General features: G+C 49.5%; 1 protein-coding gene across 1 annotated transcript; it reads left to right on the top strand.

Moving 5' to 3' along the window:
* The first annotated feature begins 14,661 nt into the window (after window positions 1-14,661).
* LOC134554374 (uncharacterized) lies at window positions 14,662-18,385 on the top strand. The gene is made up of 6 exons (XM_063404919.1): window positions 14,662-14,889; window positions 14,990-15,049; window positions 15,243-15,593; window positions 16,310-16,385; window positions 16,801-16,887; window positions 17,601-18,385. Exons 1-6 carry the CDS (start codon window positions 14,715-14,717, stop codon window positions 18,046-18,048), a joined length of 1,197 nt encoding a protein of 398 aa, XP_063260989.1. The 5' UTR covers window positions 14,662-14,714; the 3' UTR covers window positions 18,049-18,385.
* The last annotated feature ends 371 nt before the right edge of the window (window positions 18,386-18,756 follow it).

Raw genomic sequence — 18,756 nt, 5'->3', positions numbered from 1 at the left:
GCCCAAAACACATCCCCTCCTAATGTAAATGACCTCTTTGTGGTGCCTTCTGCCAGAAAGAGGGCAAAAATTGGGAGGGGGAACACCAGCCCTGAAATGCTGAGGAAGAAGAGCTCTGTTCCACAGGGATTCTGTGGAGGGGCCTGCAGGCGGCGTGTGCCAATGAGCCAGTCCCTGCTGCAACTGCTACCGTGCTCCTGATTTTATTGAATTAATTAGCAGGGGGAGAATCTGGAATCAGAGCTGTGCTGCTCGAGTAACAGGAAACAAGACGTTCTCTCGGTGCTGGAGCTGCTCTCAGGTTCCCGGGGCTGTGCTCGCCATGGGAACGGGGCAGGGCCTCAGAGGAGGAGGAGCAGGAGCAGCTGGCGGCGCCCTGCCAGCTCAGCACTCGGGTTTGCTGCTCCCAGGCACGGACCCCACATCCCTGCAGCCCCTTTCCATCCAGGAATGGGGTGGGAAAGGGTGCCGAGCCCCCGGGGATGTGATGAGATGAATTTTCCACATCAGCCCTTTCTTGCTGTGTTATTTCCTCCCGTTGTGAGATGATGTGCTGGGATATCTTTCAGAGGGGTTTGTTACTAAGTGAAACGTTGAGGATTTTTCTGGTTTTTGTTACATCCCTCCTCTGCCTGGAGCTGCTAATCTTGTTCCAAACACTGAAAACCTCTTCAGCTTCTCTCATTAGACCTGAATTTGATTAGTGCTTTGACTGCACACCTCTTTCATGCAGGCTTTTCCTCTCTCCTTGGCTGCACTTGTCATGGGTGAGAAGAAAAATTTTGTCAAGTCTTGGGACAGTTCCCATCATCTATCCCTGCTCCTAATGCTGCTTCTAACTATCTTGGGAATCTGAGCATGAGGGAAACTGGGGGGGAATTTATTGAGAGGAAAAGCGAGGCACAGAGGCCAAAGTGTAACTGCAGAGTCTGGGTTCTCCCAGTCTACAGTGTGGTGGGGATCGGGGCCTTGCAAACTGCTGTTTTTCTCTGTCAATGGCTGATTCCTACTGTGTATCTCCTCCTGAAATTCCTGTGCACCAGGGCTGGTGCTGAAACTACAGCCATGCAAAGTGCCCAAAAGCTGTGTGGGAGCCAGTGGGAATCATTTCTTTGCTTCTTTTGGTGAAAAGCTGTGACATGAACCCCAGTGTCAGGGAGGTGGCACGTTCATGCTGCTGCAGAGACCACACACTGCGTGTGGAGAGAGCTCAGGAGAAAGTGAAGAAAAAGCAGGATTAAATGCCATGTGCTATTGAGCTATCTCAGAAAGTGCTTGGAGTGAAGTCTGTGAAGTGACTGGGAGAGCTGGATAGAAGGGAGAGCTCAGTGAAGTGTGTGGGACATCAGTGACGTCCTAATAAAGATCTTTGCACAGAGATGAAAAAGGATCAGTTTGCATGGTCTGAATGTGTGTGTCTGGAAATTCTGTGTGTTGCACAAGCTGAGTGCTGAGCTCATCTGGCTCTGAACTATCATCTCTGCACCTTAGCCAGGAACAGCATCAGAGTTCTGAACAGGTTAATTTGAATCAGTCATAACCCAGAAGAAAACCTCGGCAATAAAGATCTGTGGCAGATGAGACCAAAAGCTTTCATTATTGTTCTTGGAGGAGGACTTCAATAATAAAAAGCCTTTCTTTTGGCATTAAAATACTTGAGTTTCAGCTCTGCTCCACACTGTCGATGTAGAGTATTTCTCTGTGTGGTTGGGGTAGGTTCTCCCCCTGTAGCTCCCTGCAGGTTGGTGCTAATTCAAGATGTTCTGGAGGGTTCAGATGTTTTTGTGGCCAGGCAGGGAGTGCAGAACAGGGATTCCAAGCGCTGTTGTTTGCTGTGCTAGAAAGTGCAAGGGACAAATTGGTGCCAGTGAGGTCATGCCTTTCCCTGGGAGGATCAATTTTTGTTGTACCAGAGTCTGGTGCCAGAGGGGTTTCCAGAGGCAATCTTGGTGCATGCAGGCCAGAGGCCCCTGTGCTGCAGCTCCCTCCAGGCTGGCTGCAGCCCCTCAGGGTGCCCAGGAGCAGGGCTTGCCCGCAGCCCAGAGCAGCCTCGGGAGTGCCGGGGCTGCCCAGGGAAGAGCAATGGCTGAGGCTCTGCAGGACCAGGCAGGCTCAGCCCTGCTCCCTCCTGGCATCCCACGGGACAGGGCCCACTGGGATTTGTCCCTGCACACACCAAGGGTGTCCCGAGGAAGTGCAAGCAGAGGGTGACCTCTGTCAGTGGGAGCTCTCTGTGCACAGGTCCCCCCACTCCTGGGCTGGCTGTGCCAGCTCCCCCTGGCACCTCCAGCCCTGGGAACCTGGAGCAAGTGGAGACCACAACTTTGGAAATGCGGCCTGTGCCCAAAGCAAATGCAAAGAGACGTGGGGTGTGAAAACCAAGGATTGTTTCTTTACAGAAGAACAGCAACAAACATGAACTACAGAACATATTTACATAATAAGAATATTTGTAACAACAACAATCTATAGAAAATATTTACAGAAGACAAAATGAAACCTACAACCTATATCCTAACTTATATCCTAACCTATATCTTAACCTATATCCTAACCTATATTGTAAACAACAAACTCCAAAACCTCTATGCCTAAGATAACTCGAAACTTCCAAACGTATATACAGAGGTGCGGCTGTTTCCGTCTCGGCTCTCCGTCAGACCTGGAAGAAAAGCAAGTGCAAGTCAGGCATGAGGGCTGTTCCATGTGCTCCCAGGCTGGCACAGGCTGGCACAGGGGGTCTCTGCTGCCACAGCTGAGCCTGCCTGGGGCTGGGGGCTGTGCCCCAGCTGGGACGGGGCTTGTGTTGCACAAAGCGAGCCCAGGGCAGGCTGGGGATGGGCACCAGGATCCAGTGCTCGGGCCACCGTGTCCCTGAGCAGGGAGCAGCCAGCCCAGCCCCAGCCTGGCAGCAGGGAACCCACTCTGCCTATGGGGAGCACATGCCTGTTCTGCTGCTGGCATGGTCTTCATCCCAAGACCATGGGCTCCTCCTCATCTTCCACATCGATCTCCATGGCCTCGATCTCCTCCTGCACATCCACTTCCATTTCTTCTTCTGTGTTCTCATCTCCATCCACCTCCATTTCCTCCTCTGGATCTTGTTCTATATCTACTTCCATATCTTCAATGGTGTCCTCCTCCAAATCCACGTCCATTTCTTCTACTTCGCTCTCTGCTACCTCCACTTCCATATCTTCCTCTTCATCAATCTGAATATCCACGTCCATATCTTCTTCTGTGTCAGTGACCGCCTGCAGAGGCAGCAAAACCTCAGAGTGAGGTCCCTGTCCCACACCAGCCCCACAGAGCTGCAGCCCAGCCAGGAAGTCCAGGGGTGTCCACTGCCAGGGAATGGCACCGTACCTCCATTGGGACAAAAGGGAGCATCCAGCAGCAGAACCGGATGGCCGAGTCCAGGAAACAGCCGGTGTTCAGGGCTGATGCAATCTGCAGAGGTAGCAAAACCTCAGAGAGGGTCCCTGTCCCACACCATACCCACAGAGCTCCAGCCCAACCAGGAAGTCCAGGCGTGTCCACCTCCATGGAATAACCCCATACCGTCATCATAACTAAAGCAAGCATCCTGCAGGAATGGATGGGTGAATCCAGCCAATCCTGGAAGCTTGCAGGCCTGATGGCGTGGTCAGGGAGCAAGGGACACGCAGCGCCACAGGAGTGCTCCTGGAGCAGGCTGAAGGGTGGGGTGACACAACGGCCAGTGGTTGTGTTGTGTTGGTGGGCACTGCCAGCTCCAGTTGGGACATGGACTGTGACATCACAGCTCCCAGGAGTGCACGGGGGATCCAAAGTGGACACTGGCAACCAGAGAGTGGTGGACGCCCTGAGCAGCTGGGCTTGGAAGGGACCCTGAAGATCATCTTGTTGCAACCTGAGCAATCTTGCCCAGACCATGGTGTTCAGAGCCCTGTTCCCACCCGGCCTTGGATGTTCCCGAGGATGGGGCATCCACAGCCTCCGTGCACAGCCTGGCCAAGTGCCTCGGTACACTCAGTGTAAAAGAACATTTTCCTTCAGCTTCAACTTCCAACTCCAATCCACGTCCTGCCAATTAAAGCCATCCCCCCTTGCCCTCTGTGCACAGGCCCTGTTGAACATGCTGTGCCCATCTTTCCTGTGGGACCCTTCCAGGACTGCACAGCTGCACTGAGGCGTCCCCATGGCCCTCTCTTTGCAGGCTGAGCATCCCCAGCCCCACATGGACAGCAGGCAGGCAGAGCAGTGGTAGTCAGGGCTGTAGGGTAGCAAATAGCACCAGGGACTGATAGATGGCAGCTTTTTTTTCAAAGTCTTAAAATAGTGTCAGCGTGATGCATGATAATTTAGAAATTGGATTAGTAGCACCTATTTCATCCCACCAGAGAGGTGGGATTTAAGTCTTCCAACAACACAAACATGGATGTATAAGAGCTCAGTTTTCCACCCCTCACACCCTGGAGTATCTCACTGTAGTATTTTAAGCAGCCTCAGCCAGATTTATTCAAATAGTGTTCCAAAGAACAACAGAATGGAAGTGTTCCACCAGTGGGGAAAAAGAAGAGAAGTGGGTGGCAGCCTTTTCTGAATAGCTCGTGTTGCTTTTGCAATGTGGGATGCAAACAAGGTTTGCCATGTTTCTTTCCTAGAAAACTGTAGATATTTAATAGAATTCATTCTCTGAGGCTGCTAAGTTTGGTATGATTTTCAGTCTGGGAGGAACAAAACAGTTCCAGAGAAGCTGTGATTGTCTCCCCTTTGGAAGTGTTCAAGGCCAGGTTGGATGGGGCTTGGAGCAACCTGGTCTAGAGGAAGGTGTCCTGAATGTGGCAAGAGTTGGAACACGAGGAGCTTGAAGGTCCCTTCCAACCCAACACATCCATGAAAAGAATCTTTTGCTTTTCCTGAGATTCTGCCTTTGCAAGGAGAGGTCGTAAATCTCCCCAGGTAGTTTGGAATGCCCTGAGCAGAAGGCAGCTGTGCTTTCTCCCAGGTGATGAGGAATTCTCACTTGTATTGTAGGGGGGATTTTCCCAGGGCTGTGCTAGGGCAGCAGAATGTGTTTGACAGGCAAGGAGGGCCAGTGTGGCAGCAGCTGAATTCAATGGAGCTTTTCCTTCTGCGATGCTGTAGAACCTGTGGCACTTTGGGGCTCTTGAACCCAGCAGCTGGGCAAGTTCATCATTGTAATAACTGATCAATTAACCTGTCGCTTTGGCAGGGGTGTGATGAGCATGAAGTAAACCAGAGGGCAGTTGCTAAGGTGGGAGCTTGTTCTTTGCCAGGGTGGAGGGAGAAAATATTGCTTGGAGTAAATAAAGCAACTCTGCTTGCCCAGAAAGAGGAAAAGAGGCAATTAAAGATGTGAGTGCTGCATGGAACAATTTGCACAAGGATATATCTTGTCTGCTATGCAGGAATGTTCCCAATAAACCATGCTTCTCCTGATGTTTATTTTTCTGGATTTCTACCACGTGATACAACAGTCTGTTGATTTAAGAAACCAAACCACCTTGTGGGTAGGGAATGAAAGATGGGGATACATTTTTTTCTTTTCTTCAGGCTGCCTCTTTCTTTTGTTCTCTTCACAGATCTCACTTCATTTCTTCTGTTGTTTGGAGCATGTGTTTACCTCTTTCCTGATTCCCCTGGGCTTGTATTGGCTATGGGTGTGTCGTGGTTGGGGGTCAGGGACACTATAATTGTGGGGTTTTTTCCCCTCCATCTACCTCTGTTTCTTCAACTGGTTTACCTTCATTTACGTGTTAGTGATGGATTTTTCTCACCTTTTATTACTTAGTGCTTTTTCTGTATTTCCTTCATCTTCTAAAACCAAATTCCCCCTTGCCCTGTGGCTGTTAGAGGCCAGTTAGGGGAGCATGAATTCTTTCTCTACTGCTTGTCTGAGCTTTCCCAGGGAGCTAAGAGCTCTTTTGCTTTCAACCTGACACAGTCCTGCTCCCTCCTGGCATCCCACGGGAACTGGGCCCATGGAGAATTGTCCCTGCACACACCAAGGGTGTCCCGAGGAAGTGCAAGCAGAGGGTGACCTCTGTCAGTGGCAGCCCTCTGTGCACAGGTCCCCCCACTCCTGGGCTGGCTGTGCCAGCTCCCCCTGGCACCTCCAGCCCTGGGAACCTGGAGCAAGTGGAGACCACAACTTTGGAAATGCGGCCTGTGCCCAAAGCAAATGCAAAGAGACGTGGGGTGTGAAAACCAAGGATTGTTTCTTTACAGAAGAACAGCAACAAACATGAACTACAGAACATATTTACATAATAAGAATATTTGTAACAACAACAATCTATAGAACATATTTACAGAAGACAAAATGAAACCTACAACCTATATCCTAATCTATATCCTAACCTATATCCTAACCTATATCTTAACCTATATCCTAACCTATATTGTAAACAACAAACTCCAAAACCTCTATGCCTAAGATAACTCGAAACTTTCCAAACGTATATACAGAAGTGCGGCTGTTTCCGTCTCGGCTCTCCATCAGACCTGGAAGAAAGAAAGAGCAAGTCAGGCATGAGGGCTGTTCCATGTGCTCCCAGGCTGGCACAGGTTGGCACAGGGGGTCTCTGCTGCCACAGCTGAGCCTGCCTGGGGCTGGGGGCTGTGCCCCAGCTGGGACGGGGCTTGTGTTGCACAAAGCGAGCCCAGGGCAGGCTGGGGATGGACACCAGGATCCAGTGCTCGGGCCACCGTGTCCCTGAGCAGGGAGCACCCAGTCCAGCCCCAGCCTGGCAGCAGGGAACCCACTCTGCCTGTGGGGAGCACATGCCTGTTCTGCTGCTGGCACGGTCTTCATCCCAAGACCATGGGCTCCTCCTCATCTTCCACATCGATCTCCATGGCCTCGATCTCCTCCTGCACATCCACTTCCATTTCTTCTTCTGTGTTCTCATCTCCATCCACCTCCATTTCCTCCTCTGGATCTTGTTCTATATCTACTTCCATATCTTCAATGGTGTCCTCCTCCAAATCCACGTCCATTTCTTCTACTTCGCTCTCTGCTACCTCCACTTCCATATCTTCTTCCTCATCAGTCTGAATATCCACGTCCATATCTTCTTCTGTGTCAGTGACCGCCTGCAGAGGCAGCAAAACCTCAGAGTGAGGTCCCTGTCCCACACCAGCCCCACAGAGCTGCAGCCCAGCCAGGAAGTCCAGGGGTGTCCACTGCCAGGGAATGGCACCGTACCTCCATTGGGACAAAAGGGAGCATCCAGCAGCAGAACTGGATGGCCGAGTCCAGGAAACAGCCGGTGTTCAGGGCTGATGCAATCTGCAGAGGTAGCAAAACCTCAGAGAGGGTCCCTGTCCCACACCATACCCACAGAGCTCCAGCCCAACCAGGAAGTCCAGGCGTGTCCACCTCCATGGAATAACCCCATACCGTCATCATAACTAAAGCAAGCATCCTGCAGGAATGGATGGGTGACTCCAGCCAATCCTGGACGCTTTCGGGCCTGATGGCGTGGTCAGGGACCAAGGCACAAGCAGCGCCACAGGAGTGCTCCTGGAGCAGGCTAAGGGTGGGTGACACAACGGCCAGTGGTTGTGTTGTGTTGGTGGGCACTGCCAGCTCCAGTTGGGACATGGACTGTGACATCACAGCTCCCAGGAGTGCACGGGGGATCCAAAGTGGACACTGGCAACCAGAGAGTGATGGAAGTGCTGAGCAGCTGGGCTTGGAAGGGACCCTGAAGATCATCTTGTTGCAACCTGAGCAATCTTGCCCAGACCATGTTGTTCAGAGCCCTGTTCCCACCCGGCCTTGGATGTTCCCAAGGATGGGGCATCCACAGCCTCCGTGCACAGCCTGGCCAAGTGCCTCGGTACCCTCAGTGTAAAAGAACATCTTCCTTCAGCTTCAACCTCCAACTCCAATCCACGTCCTGCCAATTAAAGCCATCCCCCCTTGCCCTCTGTGCACAGGCCCTGTTGAACACGCTGTGCCCATCTTTCCTGTGGGACCCTTCCAGGCCTGCACAGCTGCACTGAGGCGTCCCCATGGCCCTCTCTTTGCAGGCTGAGCATCCCCAGCCCCACATGGACAGCAGGCAGGCAGAGCAGTGGCAGTCAGGGCTGTAGGGTAGCAAACAGCATCAGGGACTGATAGATGGCAGCTTTAGAGCCCGGTTTGTCTGTAAATGTACAAAATTCGTACCGGTGGAGGGGAAGATGTTGAGATACTGTCTCTGTTCCAACTGATGAATATTTTCTTTCTTTTTCCTTCTTTTCTGTCATGGTGACCCAGGTGTTGCTGTTTGAAAAGAGGCTTGGCACAAGATCCATTGTCTTGTCCATTTGTGAAACACCAAGCAGTGTCTGGGCAGGCTGATTATGGAGAGCAAATCCTGCAAATGTAATGGTGATCCTGAGCCTGGGGGAATGTAGCTAAACCCAGCCAAAAGGAATTTCTGGCAAGTTGAGCCTTGGAGTTTGGCTGTGCCAATTTCACCTGTCATTTGTAACAAAGCAAACAAAAAACTCAACCTAAAACAGACAAAAACCCAAACAAACCTATCAAAGAAATAAATAAAAAACTCCATATAAAACCAAAGGGGATGAGGAGTTAGTTGTGAAGATGTCACAGCAGGCAAATGTTTTCTTCCCACAGGATCACCATAAAAAGCCACATCTAACAGCTGCTCCAAAATATCCCCAACAGGAGAAAGATAAATAGTGATCCATGTTAACTTTGGGGGCAGCTCTGCATGAAGGTGAAGGATGAGCATGCAGGACACAGACCCAGCATTGCCCACCCTCCAGGCTGCTATTTGGGGGTATTTAAAAGCCATCATGTATTGCTACCCTCCCTCAATTAGGGTTCTTTTTTGGGTGATCTTTTCCCCCTCTTTTTTATTTTTTTTTCTATATGTACTGCTGCTATCTCACTTCCAAGCTCACAAAGGAACCCCAAGAAATCAGCCAGCCAAGCAGATAAGGAATCAGATGTTGTAGAGCACAAAGGTTTCATAAATTCAGAGAGCTTGAAAAAAAAGGGTTTGCAAAATAGTGGGAAGCTGCTAAGGTGAGAAGAAAGGGATTTGGAATGGGATTATAAAGAGGAAACCCTTGTCTGAAGAGAAATTAAATAACCTTGGTCTCTAAAAAATATCTTTGTTAATTCAGGGTAATTGTAGAGAGGGAATAAGAACTTGCATTAGGTAAATGAGAAGCCTTTACAGCCTGTGGACTCTGTGCAGAGCCCATTGCAAAGCTGTGCCCGCTGTATTTAGGCTCTGATTTTCTCTTTGTTTTCTGGTCTCTGTCACATGAGGAATAACAGAGAAGAACTCCAACTCTGGAAAGCATTTAACAAACTGTGGTAGGTAGGACTTGAAGATCTATCTGGCTGCTGATCCTCATGGTGGCTTTGCTCCCCATCTCTGTGTAATTGACCTTCTTTCTGGCCTGTTAGAAAAGAGACATTCTTTAATTAAAGTGCAGTTAACTCCAGCCTCATTAGCCCGGATCATATTTCATTGTTCCCCGGAACACAGGCAGAGGTGGGACTTGTACTTGTTTCATTACAAATGCAAAATGCCACCGGGTGGTCGCTGTCGGGTACAGACAGTGCCTCACGCTCCAGCGTTTGTCCTCGTGGGATGTGAAACCATCCCCCAGATCCATCCTAATGCCTCCATCAGCCATCCTGCCAGCCCAGACAGGCTGGTTACAGGACAGGGTCTCTCTGTCCACCGTTTGCCCTGGCAGTGCTGATCCCTCCTGGCGATGCCCTCCCCTTCTCCCGGCGGTGTGAAAGGGATGCAGAGCTGGTCTCAGTGGACCACAGGGTCAGGTTCCTGTGTCGTTTCATTGTGTTGGTAAAAATAAATGAACCATGTAACTCTTGTCTCTCAATTTTTCAACTCTGGCTGCTTTCTGGAAATGGTGAAGGATGTGGAGCTGCTGGAGCCAGTCCAGGGGAGAGCATGAAGGTATTCCAAGGGCTGGAGCAGCTCTGCTCTGGAGACTGGCTGAGAGAGCTGGGACTGTTTGCCTTGGAGAAGAGAAATCTCCAGGGAGACCTCTGAGCTCCTTCCAATGCCTAAAGGTACTCGAGGAGACCTGGAGAGGGGCTTTGGACAAGGATCTGGAATGACAGAACAAGGAGGAATGGGTTCAGCCTGACAGAGGGCAGGGTTAGATGGATACTGGAAAGAAATTTTTCTCTGTGGGGGAGGTAAGGCCCTGATACTGCCCAGAGAAGCTGGGGCTGCCCCATCCCTGGAGGTGTTCCAGGCCACTGGGACAGGGCTTGGAGCAACCTGGGATAGTGGAAGGGAGGGGGGATGGAATCAGATGGTCTTTGAGTTCCTTTCTAACCCAAACCATTCTAGGATTCTATGACTGGGCTTCTGAACCCAGCCAAAAGAAGAACTACATTACCAAGGTTAAGTGAAAAAGGGGATTAAAACCACCTGTGTTTGCACTTTAAATCCCTTCAAACCTCAATTAAGATTGTTCTGATAAGGACCCGGACAGCGCTCAAACAGCTGCTGAACACTGTTCCCCGGGTGTTTCTCTGGGTAAGATCACAAAGGACCTTTTGTTCTTCAGTCCTGGCTGAAATCTAAATCTCAGCGAGTGCAGCTCAGAGAGTGACATGTGCTGGCACCTTGGCCGCAATGTGGGGCTTGTTTTCAAAAAAATGGGAGATGCAGAGGAGAGGTTTCTGAATCCAGTAACTCTACCTACACCCAGAACTGAGGCATCTGCCCAGGGATTTAATATTCACCGACTGGGAGGGAAATCTAATCAGGGCTTGCTAATTTTCATGAAGTTGAACACCTGGGATTCACTTCAGACTCGTGTTTTCCTGGAATAATTCAACACAAACACTGTATATTTATACACAGGCACTTGACTTTTCTGTTGTTTGATGAGACTACAATTTGTCTTCCTCTTGTGGTTCCTGCAATCCTTCCTCTCCTGCAGTTTGCAGTTGAATTACCAACCTCTACCCCAGGAATATTCATCTGTTATGTTTTGGATATTGTTGTTCTTCAAAGGAAAGCAAACAATGCTAGTTTAAGCCAGCCCTCTTCCCAGGCAGATTTTATTGGAACCAAGTCCTGCCTCAAACCAGAATCCAATCTCATCTCCATTGTTGTGAATCTCTATTATTTTTCTCCTTGTCATTGCTTTTCCATTTCTTATTACTATGCAGCTCTCAGTCTTGAGCAACATCATTCAGAACTACACAGAAGTCACATACTGCTGCTCTTCTATTCATATCTGCTTGTTACCTAATCCCAATCAGCTCTCTACTGAACATCAGCTTTTACCTGGGCTGACAGGTGTACATTTTAGCTGTAAATATTGCAAATCATGGATGCAGAATTTTTCTTACTCTGTGAATCTGATCAAGGTCCTTTTCTAATGTGTCCCTGAACATCTGAATTCTCCCTTTCTCCCAACAACCTCCAGTGCTGTTTTTGGCTAAGATAAACCAGACAGTGCTGTTTGGAGTCACTCCCTAGCTGTTTTTCCACCTCATCCAGTGGCTGAGGCAGGATGGCTGGTTGGGTTGTGCAGACAACCCACTGCACCTTCCCCTGCTGGTGTCCAGCCTGGATCCATCCTTTACCATGCCATGTGATCCTCCATGCAGTAGGGATAAAAAGCCCAGCATTAGGGAACCCCAGGTGCTGCAGCAGTGATATTTCTGAGAGAAACACAGAGCTGTGCATGGCCAGCTTGATGTGAGCAGCAGACCTGGCCTGCTGAGCCCAGTGCCATGACCAGTGCTCACCCTGACAGGGACACTGACTCAAGGAGCTTTGCAAGGATCTTTTAGCTTGGAAAAGCTCTCGAAGTTCATGGAGTCCAACCATCCCCTCAGCACTGCCAAGCTCACCAGTAAACCATGTCCCCAGGTGCCACATCCACACTTCTTTTAAATCCCTCCAGAGATGGAGACTCCAGTGCCCTGGCCAGCCTGTGCCAGTGCAGGACAACCCTTTTGGTAAAGAAATTTTCCTAATATCCAATCTAAGCCTCCACTGGTGCAACTTGAGGTGTTTCCTCTTGTCCTGTTGGTTGCTACCTGGGAGAAGACACTGTGCACACACATACACAGGGCCAGATGGGCACAGGGCAGGGGAATTCCCTTTGACTCAAACAGAAACCCACATGGATGGTCCTTTTTTTTTGCACTGCAGGTAAAAACTGAAGAAGTGAGATTTATCTTAATCAGGGAGAAATCTGGAGGTGGGGGGAGAAAGATGCTTTGAAAGGGGATAAAACTTGCTGCCAGGCTTTCCTCTGTGAGCAAGTCCAATTTCTTTCTCTCTGTTCTTTTTTTTTTTCTTTTGGTGCTGTGTTATTCCTCCGTGGGCAGGAGGCTGCAGGCATTTCAATTTTCTTCAAGTCCTTGTTTCAAAAAGGGCCCAAAATATGTTCTCTTCTCAGAGGCAGTAAACAGCAAGTGCACAATGCAGCTTCTCTAAGCCTCTCTTCTTCTGTCTCAGGGAGAAAGGAATTCTCCAAGCCCTAGAGCCTGACTCACTCGCTGTGTGAGCATGAATTAACCAGGAATGTTCGAGAATTATTCCTGAATAATTCATGAACCTGAATTAATCATGCATTTTCATGAATTATTCATAAATAACTCATGGAAATGCAAGGTTTATTCATGCTCCAAAAAACCCAAGGCATTTTCTCTTCTCTTTTGCTCTCTCTCCCTGTAAGAAACAGACCTGAAACAAGCTAAGGAAAAAAAATGTATATGGGAAAATAACAGGAATAATAATGCTGAAACAAAACAACCAGGAAAAAAGAAAGCAAAAGCTCTTTTTTTCCTTTGCAGTGGGGACAGCAGGTGGGAGCTTTCCAAACCAGACAAAGGAGATTTGACAAGGAACTGTGTTGAAGGGACAAGCCCAAGGCAAGGAAGTGTCCGGTCACCTCCTCATCTGGAACAGGCAGCAGAGACCTGGAGAGACAGGAGACATCTTGCAAGACTCAATACCTGGAGCAGTGCTAACCAGGCAAGGAGCAGCTCTATTGCTATCAGCATTGTGATCTCTCTTTTTTTTTCTCTCTCTCTGTTTGTGTGTTCGTGTAGTTTTGTTGCATTCATAAGGGTAAACGAACAACTGGTTTGGGGAAGGAAGATCAGTGTGGTTTCTTTAAATGTTAAAAAGAAAACCCCTCCTGAGAGCTGTTTGGGCTGGGGTTGTTTGGTGTTTGGAATGTGAAGCTCTGTTTCTGAGAGGGAGAGGGCTCAGCTATGCATTTATCCCAGTTTCTGCTCTGTAGCCTTCCCTGTGTTTGGGAGAGGGCTGGGGGCAGCTGCCTGCTGCAGGGAAGGGGATGTGGGGAGACAGGCACACAGATAATTTGTATATGGTGCTTCCTGATAGAAATCAATGCTGGGGTGTGTATCAGTGAGGAGAGGAGGGTTGGAGAACACCAGGTGTGAGACTGTGCTAGCAGGGCAGACTGGCAGGCTTGGGGAGAGCTTCAGTTCCTGCAGGGAGCTTTGCTGCAGCTGATGGTGGTGGAGGTGAGGAAGGAGAAAGTTCTCCAGGGTGAACTTGAACCTTCCAAGTGAGAGGAATCAAATCCAGGCAGGACTTTAAAGGGGGTGTGGAGACAAAACAAGAAACTGGAGTAAATTGGGTCCTAGCTGCCTTTCCTGCCAGTTTGTCTCAGCTCCAGCTCTCCTCTTCTGCCCCGGCTCCCTCCCATCTTCTTTGGACACCACAGCTGTTCTCCACCTGGTGCCCAACACATGGGCTCAGCCCTGTCCCCAGAACCCTTCTGCCAAATCCTGCTGCCGAGCAGAGCAGGCAGGATTGGGGTGATGCTCTGCCAGGGCCCTTAGAAGCTGGGAAGAAACCCCTCCTGAGCTCAGCAGCCCTCAGCTCCTCAGCTGCTCCTCTGGCACGGGAGGTTTTGGAAATCACCTGGTTTTCCAGTTTCTCCAGTGATTGAAGTCTGCAGCTCCAGGGGCAGAAAGAGACATCTCAGTGGGCAGAGCAGTGGGCCAGGACTTAGGATCCAGCTCCTAGCAGCTTTGTTGCTTGACTGTCTTAGACAGATCTATCATTGGTCTGTGCCTCAGTTTCTCCATGGGTGAAATAAAGAGAATTTTCTGCTCTCCTTATCAAAGCATTTTGATGTTTACTGGGGGAAATAATTGTGCAGGCAAAGGAATGGTAATTTCCTGGAATACCCCTGGGTCTTTCTGAGTCTCTTCTCTGCACTGCCTTGATATCACACAGACACAGCCCTGCACTGGAGCAAACTGCTGTAGAGACACTGAAGTAATTTGAGCTGTGATGGTTCACAGGGGCAGAGGAACCAGCCTGTGTCTGCTCAGTGGCTTGGTCAGTGTCTGCTCCAAGTGTCTGCTGTGAGGGCTGGCCCTGCCTGGTCCCAGGTGACACCTGGCATGGCTGTCACTGCAAAGGACACTTGGATGCACTGGAGGCATGTTTGGCTGTGCTCAGTCAGACCCAAGACAGACTCCCAGAGAAGGGATTTAGGATGAGGCAAGCTGAGAAGGGTGGGAATGGGAACAGAGAAATAACTGCTGGAGAAAATACAGGGGCAAGTATTTTATATCTGCAGGTTGTGCTGCCCCAGGTAAAGCACTGCTTGTGACCACTCCCAACCACAGGAGAGCCCAACTCCCTGCAGTGGCATTCCCATACTGCTCCCTCTGCTCCAGGTGGGCAGCCCTGATGTCAGCCAAGCTCTACGTGCTCATCAGCTGGCCCGACGGCAGCCGGGTCATCAACATCGAGAACATCAAGGAGCCCCGCAAGCCCTTCCACCTCTACACGGTGGGGGAGCAGGTCCTGGCCCGCTGCCCCGGCTTCAGTGGGCTGTACTGGGGCGTGGTGGAAGGCATAAGTGGTAAGTGACACCTCCCTGGCCTGGGTTTGCCATTTGGGGCTGCTCAGGAGAAACTTTCCAAGAAGGAGTTTAGCTGATGAAAGATCTTCTCTTCTTACAGAGCATAAAGATACTTTGGAGAGGAAGCTGCTGGAAGATCGACAGCTCCTGGAGAAGTTAAGTGAGTAAAGGCTTTTGAACATTTCACCTTTCTACTTCCATGGGGCTTTTTGGGTTGGGAGGATGCCGAGCATGTTGTTGTTCCATGATAAATTTCTCATCACTGCAATCAGTGTGCAAAGCACTGAGTGGGAGTGGAAGATACAGAACACTGCTGCCCTGCTGCACATCCTGAGTGTCTCCCTTCCTTTCAGAAGAAGAACCAGCTGTCCACAGCATGATGCCATCCCCACCAAAAAAATCCAGGAAAACTTTTCCAAAATGGGCCCCAGGGAATACATCCAGGAAATACCCCAGTGACAAGACCTATCCTGCAAAGCCTCTGCTGAGGGTGGCTGAGGCCAGCATGCCCCACGATGCCAGCAGCTCCTCCATCCTCAAGGACAGGCATGTCCTGGGAAGCGTGGCAGGCAGCCCCCGCTCGCTGGCAGCTCCCCCCCACCCAGCCAGCGCCTTCACACCTCCATCCACCTTCATCACCATGGCCATGCCAGGGCCAGGGGCTTCCCAGAGTGAAGAGGACACGGCTGGGCCAGCTGCCAGAGGTAACCTTGGGTTCTGGCTCTGCTGCCTGGTCCTGAGTGACAGAATGTGATGGGGACTTGCAAAGCAGCCAGAAAACCTCTGCTTTGCTCTGGGGTTGTATGGGCTTTGTCTCAGGGCTACAGGGGTAAGAGATGGCATTTCCTGGTCCTTTCCACCTGGGAGATCTCCTCCAGGAGGGCTGTCTCAAGGGAAATGCCTGTATGGAGTGTATGGTCTCTGCTCTGTCAGACACCAACTCTGTCTCCTGGGCTAGCAGTTCTCTCCCTCCAAGCCAAAAGACAATCTGAATGAATGCCTGCCTGAATAACTGAAATTCCCAAAAGCTCTGTATCCCCATTAGTCAAACCTTCTCAGATTTGCCTATTTCCCTATTTTTCCACCCACTATTACACCCATTAAATGCACTTATGAAAATATGCTAGTTTCTTATTTACCTGCTGACTAACAGCAGCATCCCGAGACATGTTGATTCTGTTTGCCTTGCCCCTACCATATCTTTTGCACTGGAAACAGAAGCCCTTGAGATTCCACCTTTTTGTAATAGCAAATCCCCACTGATCAGTCCTGGAGAGGCTGTCTGGATCACTGTTTTTGGATGAATAACATGTTGCCATGCAATCTAGCAGGGGTGGTTAGATAATTTCTTCTGGAGATAGAGGGATTCAGGACCTTTTCAACAGCTGATTCTTCAGCTTGTCTCCCACCTCTGCTGCAGATTATGTTGCCCTTCCAATGAAGAGGAAGTCAGATGGCATCTTGTCCTCGTGCCAGCAGCAGATCTGTCTGAACAGGTAACACTGAAAGCACAGTAAGGACCTTGAATGTTTCTCACCACACATATTGATTTCTGTCCACTCTGTCTCCATTCTCTGGCAGTGCTTGCTTTGAGGAGGTTAAACCCAAAGCTCAGAAATTAATAGGAGTTTTTGTGGGCACATACAACAGAGAAATGAGCCTGTGCTCTGAAGTCCTGATTCCATGGTGGGTCAGTGAGAGGTCCCCTGTATCTGTGTGCCAAGGGCATGCACAGGAGTCTGTCCACGTGAAGAACTCCTCATCTTCCCCCTCAATCTATTTTATTCTTGTTGTAGATGAAACCAGAATTGACTTTGCTTTGAATTCCAGATAATTCTCCTCAGGAATGAATATGAATATGAGCACAAAGATGTTTGTGGCAGTGCTATTTAGCTTGCTTGTTTCTTCCAGCCGTGAAGAGCGAAAGATTGATGCTTTGCAAGAGACGGATGGCTTCGAGAGAGTTCACAAAAATTTCGGTCCTGGTGAGGTGGAAAGGTAATTAACAAAAGGAGGCACTTGTTCCTAACTGTGTTTTCCTCCTCACTACAAGAGTGAACAGTGAGATCACAGATGGGTGACAAAGTGGGGCAATTTTAAACCCCAAAGTTGCTGAGTCTCTTTACAATCGAGCCAGGTGTTTCTGATTGTAGTGCTTGGATTTAGAGAGTCAAGAAAGCTCTAAAACAGTGCAGAAACTACAAAGCTCTTGCATGTAACAATCACAACATGGTTGTGTGTTCCTTGGTTTATTGTTCATGACTTTGATGACCAGTATCCAGTGATAAAGTGATACTAGGGACACTTTTTCTGCAAAGAAACGGGTGCCAAAAAATTCAAGTTTTGTTTCTTGTATTGTCGTTTCCCACAAGTCTGTTGTTTAATACCACAAATATGTGTGTCCTGGGGCTTGCAAGACAGGCTTTATGTCTTTCCTTACAACTGAGAAGAAAATTAAGCATCAAAGACTTCATGTATGCATGCCAAGGGGGAGTTGAGGGTTAAACTGAGCATTCCTGAGCACTGGAAAGCTCAGACCATCACATTTTTCTTTCCTGCCTTACTCCTCACTCAGGAATAGCTGATACTGTGTCAGAGAAGTTGTCCTGCCCTGCTTGCAGAAGGCATCTAATCCCTGCTTGGGTGGAGGAGCAACATCCAGTAGTGAGGACATGGTATCTTCTTTTACACAAGCAACTTTGATTTTTCAGGGCAGAGAAGATAGAGCAGCTGGAGAGGATGGTGCTGGACCTCCAACAGGATGTCCTCTCTCTGAAGAAGAAGGTGCAGAGGCTGGAATCCCTGTCCTTCCAGGAGGAGCCCCACCGACAGCCGTGTGAGGTGGTGGAGCTCTTCAATGGCTACACCAAGGAGCAGCTCAAAGAGACCATCAGGTTTGACCAGAAAATCAGCACAGCCTGCAAGACTCTGCTCTACAAACTCTTCACCTCCGACTACATCCAGAGCCACTCCATCACGGGGCGCAGGGGCAACACCTTCCGGGAGGCGAAGCCCATGATGGACGAACGCTGCATCAAAATCATCAGGGTGCTGCTGAAGCAGAAGTTTGGGGATCACCTCAGTGACACTGTGATCACAGAGAAGATCCAGAACGTGCAGAAAGCCCTGAGGCAGAAGTTCAAGACAGAATGTCTCTGAGGCGTGGGGGATTTGGTCTGTCCTCCTGTCATTCCTGTGTGTCCCTGAGCAGCCTTCCCAGGAAAGATGAGCCGAGCAGCTGCTGCTCAGTAGATTTCTCCCAGGGAGCCAACCCAAGTAAACCATGTGCTAAACACATCTCAAACATTGCCAAACCTCTGCCTGCATTAACCGAGCAGGAATCTGGCCCAGCTGGGCTTGCTTTTTGCACTCTACAAGTTCCTTCCCATCCAGTCTGTGTGCAAACCTCACTGTGGGTGCATGGAATCACCTGTGTGACTGATGATGTGCTCCAAGGCTTCAGGGCTCCACTGGAGTCCAAGAATAGCTCTGTCCCACACTGCAGAAATGTTGGCTTTGGGATCTAGCTGCAGACAGACTATCACCCAATGGCTTTTCTCTGTCTGCCTCTGGTTGCCTCATTCTGCCTGTGGGACAATATTTACTCTTTCCTCACAGTGAATATTTTATTTCCAGCAGTAGCAGAAAGGGAGACTCATTAAAATGGCACCTCGAATCATTCAGAAAAAGATAACTTGATTTCTTTTCCCCTCTCTTCTAATGTAGCTGTATGGAAGAGTTGTCTTCCCCAACAAAAGCCTGCTGACCAAGAAAAGGGATCACCCATGGAAGTTCCATTAATTTTCCTTTCAAGGTCAGATTATTTACATACAGGAGAAATCCCTTACATTTTTATGACACAAGAGT

The sequence above is a fragment of the Prinia subflava genome, chromosome 8, assembly GCF_021018805.1.
Source record: "Prinia subflava isolate CZ2003 ecotype Zambia chromosome 8, Cam_Psub_1.2, whole genome shotgun sequence".
NCBI classification, from domain to species: domain Eukaryota; kingdom Metazoa; phylum Chordata; class Aves; order Passeriformes; family Cisticolidae; genus Prinia; species Prinia subflava.
The sequence above is the reverse complement of the archived record's forward strand: the minus strand, read 5'-3'. Positions and strand labels throughout refer to the sequence as shown.